The following is an 8,973-nucleotide window of genomic DNA, read 5'->3' as shown; positions in this document are numbered from 1 at the left end:
AGACACATAATTAAGCCTCGTTTCTTTATTCACTTTATGCACCTGCCTCCTGAGTGCAGATTTCATTTTCGTCCGCAATTTGTTTTGCTGTTTTGTTTGGTTTAACGACGTATAGGGAGTAAAGTGCCACCGTTAGGACAACCAGTTGTTTTGAAATCGATTATGTCTATTTGTATTTGAATTATTAATTGACTATTTTATGTTTTATAATGTTATGTTGCTATACCTATATACGGGACACAGTGTGTATATTTAGGTATTATGACGATGTAGTAGAAGTCTGAATAAACTGTATGTCCTTATGTCCGTCTGTCTGTATGTATCGTAATCGCGGGTTCGATAATAACTGTGTATTTCGTTCAAAGTATGCTACAAGAAGTGTACACACTTAACACAAATAAGCAACTCACTTTCTTTTTAATATTTAAAGTGTGGGTCATGAAGTAAATCAGACGTGCGTATACCATAAAACACTTATACACAGGCGGTCGGCATTGTTATGCGTGTTTGCGCTCTTGTTTGCATATGATGCATATGTTGTCTTCACATATTTGTAACGTTATGCTATAGTTTATTCATACATATTACTGAACACTACATATTCTTTTAGAATAAAACAAACAAGCTGTGACATCATATGTTCAATTAATAATCATATCTTCATATCGTCGTCAATTATCAATCACAATCATCAGAGATATCATTGTCGTCAATTATGTCATAATAGTCAGTGTTATCGTCATTATTTTGATGTTTTTTTAACGCAATATTTTATATCTTTTAAATATACAGAAACAAAGCCGTGTTATTGTGACATCAATGCATACATGCATTCCGTCGTTAATCCTTATCAACTATGACACCAAATAGAGATGTTATGCAGCTCCGTCCGTACACTACATTTATATTTCCAAATAACGTTTTGCCTCGATCATAGTTACTCAATCGCCGTACAATATCGTATAGTACAAAAACAAAAACGTCACTCTATGATGTTGGCTCAATATCCGGTAGCGCAAGGTACTAAAATTACTTTTCCCGGTTTTTAATGACGTCGAGGACCCAGGGTCCGTATTGCTCCACCCGGTGTTCCGGTCCCTTCCCGGTGGCTTTTGACATGAAGTGGACCCCGATGTCAGCGTCGTAACGAGGCGTAAAAAAGAACGGAACGGCGTAACGGTCGGTGCCGATGTCGATAACCCGGTGTATCCTCGCTTTTAGCCTTCCATCCATCATTCTGGAGAAGATGTCTCCGATGTTCATGACGAGACTTCCTGGTCTTGGATCCACTTCCGCCCACGAACCATCTATGGTCTTAACCTCCAGTCCGCCATAGTCGAATCTAGTGAGAAGCGTCATGAAGTTTTTGTCGATGTGTTCCGAAAATACGACGACTTTTCCATCTTCGACAATCGCGTTTTTCGGCGGTTTCCCTTCCCAAGGCGGGTAATGCATGATTCTTAATGTAGAACATGGTTTGTCCGAAAACATGTCTTCGAAGATGTTTTCCTCTATATCCAAACCGATGGCGACTAGCTTTAGAATCTCTAAAGCTGTGTTGTGTAGAATCTCATAAGTTTCTTGAAGGAATTCCTTAAAAGGGAATTCCCCATCTTCCTTTGGCCAAGGAGACTTCTCGTAGAACCTGTTATATTCAGCAACTGTTACGTCATCATCTATGACATCGCGCGCGAATTTAAAACCTTCCTTCCGGCAAGGTTCTTCCTCTGTGACTGGAAAATACCCTCGGTAAATGTTCGAATTTTCGGGGTTCCAAAATTTTCGCATCACTGTTCGCTTGAATTCGATCGGCTTATCGAAAAACCATTTGCATGCGCTTAAAAGCTTATCATAATCTAAATTCGCGACGTTGTCTATAAATAGAAATCCTTCGTTTTCGAGACCATGGACTACTTTCTTTGCGAGCCTCTTGCGCTCTGTGTAAGCCTTTGACATGTCTATGATAGGAAATGATGTCGTCATTTTCGTGTCATACATTAAAAACCTGAAACGAGAATCAAACACAAAATCAAATTAAACCTAAATATGAAAACAATAATTCTTTAAAACAAAAACGCGAACAAAACACAACCTTAATATAGTTAAACAAAAAAAAATACGCCTTACAATCGATTGGATGCTTAACCATATACTTCTATGCGCAGCTAATTAAGCTGCGTAAGCGGGACAGAACTGGGACTTTAATTGGCATTAAATATTTGTTACAAACAAACATGTATGTATATGTAAGGTAACCCCTTCTGACTGAAGCTATATTTAGGTTAACATGGCAATTTTATAATTTATACTGATTTCAATTTGATTGTTCATTTTGCATACATTTAATTTTTCATCAAAAAAATAAATACAATGAAAATAAAAGTGGTTCTGAAGAAGATAGTGTCCCCCTGGTGCAAAAAGGTACTATGTGAAATTTAAATTAGAAGCAACTTGGTACCTTTTGCACTTATTGGGCGATTTTCGGGCTAAAGAGCGTAAATGCACGCTGACAAATATAGAGACTATTTTCCATATCAATCAATCGGAACGCGCACACAAGGTGTGCGTTTATTTCTAAAAACGTGGTCACGAAGTCCCGTACATGAGCTGACAAGAGCAGCAGGCGCGTGTTTGCTTAAGTTTATTCGTGGACGAGCCTAACTGTATGCGGCCTTATATACCCCGCCGTTGGTACATGTTTAGTTTTTCAGATTAGTTCAAATCTGTGTTTAAACAACATTACTGAAATCTTAATTGACGCAATACAGCTAAATAAACTTAAATACATACCGGCTTACACGTTGTAGATCCAAATAAAATGAAATGAAATGCTTATATCGAGAGTTCCAAATGCAGTAAACACAAAGATATCGATATCTACGCGTTAAACTCAGGTAATTTGCAAAGACAAAAGTAAATAAACGGTTCAAAATTTAACATGATAACGCTTGTTATAATTGACGAAGGCTCTTCTGACAATAATGATGTTGGCGATATTGGTGGTAGTGGTATTGGTAGTGTTAGTCCATACAACTTTCTAGATCTTTGATTTGTTTAATTGTCATGTTTAAACACTCGGGGATAACTATATTTTTATATAATTAGGTCTGAAGACAACTACCGCTTCTGGACAATGACGTTCGTTTTGAGTAGAGACACTGAAATTTGGTTAACATTAATCAGTAACTGTACTTGGATCATGTCATATAGCTGGACCGATTGTTTTAAGTATGTATCGGACAGTTTAGTTCTAAGCAAATTTGTTTCAACTGTAAAACCGTTTGCGCAATAAGTGTATGCTTTTTCGGATATTCGATTAAAAAACGGGATGCATATTCAATAAGGGAATGATACCAAGAAATAAGTACTATACAGTTTAGAACATTGATAAACAATGTGTAGCCCACACAGTAAGAATCGACCATCATTCCTGCGACTTGAAACCCCCTTTTTTATCGCGTGTTTATAACAACAATCAAGAATCTCATTACGGAAAACATTCAACACTGCCTTATAACTGAAAATGTTTTGTCAAAAAGAACTTGTTTAAAACGGATAGCTTTCCCTCAAAATTATCAATTTGTAACTGAATCATCATATATTTAAAACATGCCATAAAGGAATATGTGTTTTATATAAAATATAATCAAAATCGTTGTGATTTCATCTTATGCCAAAAAATAAATCGGAAAACTTTATTTTCTCTAACAACAGCTTAAGATATCAACTTTTATGTAGTGTTGTTTGATAAAACTTACCACATAGAATATCTGATTAATTTAAATTATTCATAGACGACGCTCTGATACTTATGAACCATGTGTGGATGGTGGTGCATCTTGCCGCAGGTGTAGATAATACTTGCATACTATTTACTTTTGTGCGCTTTTTCTCTGACCAATATGATTGGAAAAAAAACAACAGCATTTTGTTTATTTTTGGCAAGCAATTGATTTATAAAACACATTGATGTAAACTAAGGCTTTTAAAGGTTTGTCAATCGTTAAGCAAAGTATTTGAACGTGCGCAGGTACCGCACCAACAACCCGTTTATAAAACACACATAACGTCATATAACACGAATGCAATCTAAATCTTTCTACCTAAATATACTGGAATCCTTTTTTAATTTTTGTGACACTGAAGACAAGACATGGGATTACGTGTAGCATTTGGGAATTTGATAAGGCCCGTATTCTGTAAAAGGAAATCAACAGGCTTTAAAATGCAAGTTTATTATCGATTCTAAATAAGTTATATTCATCTAACATTTGACAGAACAATGACCCGCGTTATATTGAGCAAACAGGATCGGATACTAATTTATGTAGTTCATTTTCAGTCGGGATGTGTTAGAATCTTGTATTCATTGTTTTACTGCGAGTTGTATTTTGAATTGTAACTGTGAAAAAAGAACCTGTGAGAATTGTCCTTGTTTGTCCGTACGTCAGTCCGTCCGTTTGTCTGTCACTACCACAATATTGCGGGAGATATCAATTAAACGAATTTGCTTGTTAATCTGTTTTCTAATTTCTTTCTGATAACCCACGACCCATTTGCTTAAATTGGAATGAAATTTATATGCGATAATGTATTAAAAGTTGAAAGTAAGAAATTTTGTTTTCCGATTTACTTTGTCGATATCCATTTAATTGCAATCAAAATTATTAATCGACACAGAGAGTTACATTATTTTCAATTGTATTTTTATTTTTGTGCTCAGTTTTGTTCTGTAAGTCATATTTGCGAGGTGAACTCACACGTTGAAATAGTCGTTTAATTCAAAGCTCAACAAAACAAATAAGAACACCCGTGACCATCGATTGTAATATTAGCAAAAGATGGATCTATCAAACAATTTGCTATATGTAATAAAAAATAGTAAAAACTACCGCGTACGTTCTTAAAATAAATTCTGTACTTTAAAACATCTGAGTCATTGTAGATTTAACCCTTTCCCACAAAGAAAAGACGCAAAGTGTAAATGGCTATGTGCAAACAGCATAAAACCAACACAGCCTGCAAGGAACACTGTTCGGGTGTTATGCTGTATCTAAGGTTTGGAGATGAAGCCTTAAAAACTTTAATCTAGTAAGAAAGGTCTTAAATTAAACATCACTTTCTAAGGGACTACAAATGCGTGAAAATACGTATCCAAGTGGTAAAAAAATATTAATTTCAGCATTATTACATTACAGTGGCGTATCAACAACTTAAAGATTATTTTAATTAAAAAAAACAGCAACTCATTATTGATAACGAAGTTCATGTAGATAGCGAATGATTGCTTTACATATACGCCATATTTGCCTTCTGTAGTTTCTCTATTCACATGCACACTTGTTTGTAGTACATGTATGTAAACGTTTTCCTTAAATGCAATACTTGTGTTGGATAAGATTTTTATCGTACTGAACTGCGAGGATACAAAAATCATATATATTTCCCTAGCAATTTCAATAAAATGGTACTGCGTTATTATACATTAATTCATACAAATAATATGCCGTGAATTGGTGAAGTCATATTAAGAATCACAATTAATACCGTTGATATGCCCCTTAATGTGTATTATATACGTATTGTTTTTAATAGAATACTTAATTTACCTAATGTATTTATCACACCATTGATATCTTTACATAATATTTAAATCTACATTTGCATACAACAATAAAATAGACCACCAGAAGTGTAATACAGACGCATCTAGGGAAAACGGGGATAAATTCGTATTATAAGTTTGGAATATTATAAACGCGAAGTGTCGTACATCGGATATCAACCATATAACACACACTGATTACTTACTTAATGTACCATACATATATGTTACCTTCTTATTAAATTTATGTTATTATTTATTATTCAAGTTTATTTTTCAAATCTTTTTTCATATTGGTAATACGTGCTCGGAAAGACAGTCGACTCGATCAGTGCATAACTCAAAATAAATCAATGCTTAAGAAACTAGAATGAAGCTAAAATAGTTAAGTTGTCATAAATTCAATTTTTCGCCAACCAAGTTGTTCTCTACGATTTGAAATTGGCTTGTTAGATCGTCTGCTTGAATAAGCTCTTTACTGTAAACAAAGATCAGAATGGCTGGACATTTGACGCTTAATCATGACAAGCATTACATCAGCGAAGCTGGCTTAATCCCAACTAAGGCTGCAGCAAATTGAACAGTTGTTCACCGGGATTTTTACCCCAGCCATAGGAGCGATCTAGCGAAAAAAGATATCTTCATACCATTTTCCATCTCTCAAGCCGCGAGCGCAAACCGCATAAAACTAACTATATAGTTTATGAATATTTGTTGAATATACTTACAAAAGCAAATCAAAGGCCTCAATTTACTATTAACGGTTGAAAAAAGTCTATGTCGTAATATATATGTAGTTTTACAAAATGTATGGAAATGCAATTCGGATGCGATTCAAAACGGACCATACGGGCGAAATAAAAAATAAACATATGTGTCTATGTGTTTGGCCTAAATGTCCTCTTTGTAATAAAAAAAGCCTTGAACGCCGAGAAATCCGATAATGTTATCTTCAGGTGGTTTGTTCGTGTTCTTTTTTCAGAAAATGCTGACTCTTTTCAGAAAATATTGAGGTATTATCTCACAGCTAAATATAAACGACGGTATAGAATCAAACAATAGAGCCACGTTAAGATACATGACGTTATAAAAACTACAGACGACTATCGGTTAAATGTAATATGCGTTTACCACCGTGAGGTACATGATTAACCGATATAAATAAGGCAACTATATATAAACCCAGATAATATGAGTTCAAAGTATGAGACGCAGTAAAATTACACATATTGACAAGGCTGAGTTTATTCCGCACATAGTTACAGGTCACAAAACAGTATATGTGTGCTATTTTAAACTTTTACATAGTGTTCTTTTAGTTTTCAAAAGGTTTGATTTATGACTATAACGAACTAATGAACTGATTACTTGAAATTCAATTATCCTTATGAATATGATACTCAAATCCGTTATGCACTGTAGATTGTTGAATCGGTTAGGTATACATATTATGCCTTATTAATATGTTCTATTGTTTGCTACAAAAAAGACCTGCTAATAACATGTTTCGGGTACTCCGTCACGATTAGAAAAATAACGCACATGATGCACATGATTTCACGAATGGAAGCATTACAAATATAAAAAAAACGAAATGTTAATCATATTTTATTTTAGGAAAATAACAATATTTCTATGGATAGAGAATAAGGACTTTGTTCATAGCAATCCTCTTTGCATTATAGACTCGCAAGCGATATAAATATTTAAACAATAAACGCCATGGTAAAATTGGTGCATGTATTTATCGCTTCAAATCGAGTATGTGCGTATTTGCGTTATTTTTGCGCAATAATAAGCGGCGGGTTGTTGAAAACTAAAACTCCAAATTAGGAACCATATAAGAGTTTACATTTGAGGGCAGTTACGTCAATGATATGTTATATTTAGGTATCAATGAATTAAGTATTTGAAAATCTCAGTAAGACATGTTAAAATTAATGTTTAGTGAAGTCACAGTAAAAAGATTTTACAATGTGAAGGATTTGGCCTTATTGCCTGATTGTGGAGAGAAGCCATGGTAGCAAGCTCGGTCCTCTTGTTTTATTTTTACGACAGAAATGACGTCAAGCAAGCGCCAGTGTCACGGATCATACGCTTAAAGTTATATCATATTGTGTATGTAAGATAGACAAATTTATAAAATTGAGGAAGCAATATATATTTTATCAATGGCGTGTTTATTAGTCAGCAATTGAAGTGATTATATTTATACAGTCAATATCAGCACATTTGTCACTGTACACACACTGACGATCTTGCTCCAATGCCGACTTGAGGAAAATATGTTCAATAAATAATTGCTACAAATTTTATTAAACATGATTTTGTTTACTGGAATAAAACAACAATACAGCTCTGAATCTACATACAAATCGTTTTATGCCATAAAGGAATATAAAAATCAATACAAATATAGCAATTACGACAGTAATTTTTGAAGCAACCGAGCAATTTATCTGCTAATTTTATTGTCTAACAATACTTTAAACAACATATAATCTTACTTGCAAATTCGGAACGACACAAAGCGACAGGAGCGTCAATGGATACTTGTGTATGCTCTCTTGTATCCGGTTTTAACTTAAGTTTACATTACTTACTGTATTGAGTCAACAAAATATCCTACATTAACACCGGTTTAACATTCTGTGGTGACATTACGTGAGGTTATATTGGGATAATTCAACGAGTAATTATGAGCAGGGAATCGTTGTGGAGTTAAATAAATGCATAAAGCTTAACTTTCTGAGTTCATGTTTTTCCCGTAATAGCTATATAGTGCATAATATTTTATATTCAGCGCTCACTAACGCAGCTGTATGGTGGCATAGAAGTGCCATCTAGAACTTGTGATGCAATATATGGTCGTTTAGAACTCGGAACAATCCTAAAACGTGTGTCATGCTTTTAATTGATTTTTTAAAATAAGCGTAAAATATCGAGATAGCGGTTAAACTTCCATATAACTAAAAAGACTGCAAGGTATGGTGTAAGTGGGTTAGGTTTGTTTAATAAACGTCACGGATGACACCCCGAGCAGTCATATATTGTTATATTGTGTTCTTGTTATCGTAATTATTCAAAACTATTATTACAGTTTTGCTAGTAAATTCATTTAATTGCATTTGTTCAAATGCAAACATTTTTGAACAATTCACTTATAATATAATATAGCGTTCAACAATGTGATTGTTGGCCACATACAACTCATACTATTGATATATGCCAGCTCAAGAAACTATGTAAATTGTTTATTCCTGTAAACACGCTATCCATCCGACCTTTGGGTTTCTTGTCCAGGATATAACTTGAAATCTATTAGAGGCAACATTATAAAACTTTATTCAAATGGGGTGTTCAATAAA

The 8,973-nt window shown here is 34.1% G+C and overlaps 1 protein-coding gene across 2 annotated transcripts; it reads right to left on the bottom strand.

Moving 5' to 3' along the window:
• Window positions 1-628: 628 nt before the first annotated feature.
• LOC127833705 (uncharacterized) lies at window positions 629-8,277 on the bottom strand. Of its 2 annotated transcripts, none has more exons than XM_052359122.1 (2): window positions 8,113-8,277; window positions 629-2,005 (listed from the first exon to the last, which is right to left on the bottom strand). In XM_052359122.1, exon 2 carries the CDS (start codon window positions 1,996-1,998, stop codon window positions 1,030-1,032), a length of 969 nt encoding a protein of 322 aa, XP_052215082.1. In that variant the 5' UTR covers window positions 1,999-2,005; window positions 8,113-8,277; the 3' UTR covers window positions 629-1,029. The 2 variants fall into 2 exon arrangements, with proteins under 2 accessions (XP_052215082.1, XP_052215083.1); XM_052359123.1 differs by lacking the exon at window positions 8,113-8,277 and adding an exon at window positions 2,791-2,867.
• Window positions 8,278-8,973: the final 696 nt, after the last annotated feature.

This window comes from Dreissena polymorpha, chromosome 6 (assembly GCF_020536995.1).
Source record: "Dreissena polymorpha isolate Duluth1 chromosome 6, UMN_Dpol_1.0, whole genome shotgun sequence".
Lineage (NCBI taxonomy): Eukaryota > Metazoa > Mollusca > Bivalvia > Myida > Dreissenidae > Dreissena > Dreissena polymorpha.
Note: the sequence above shows the minus strand (reverse complement) of the source record. Positions and strands in the feature narration are given on the sequence as shown.

What these genes read in the sequence shown, in the direction of transcription:
- LOC127833705 (XM_052359122.1), bottom strand. Translation starts at nt 1,998, where the DNA reads ATGTATGACACGAAAATGACGACATCATTTCCTATCATAGACATGTCA.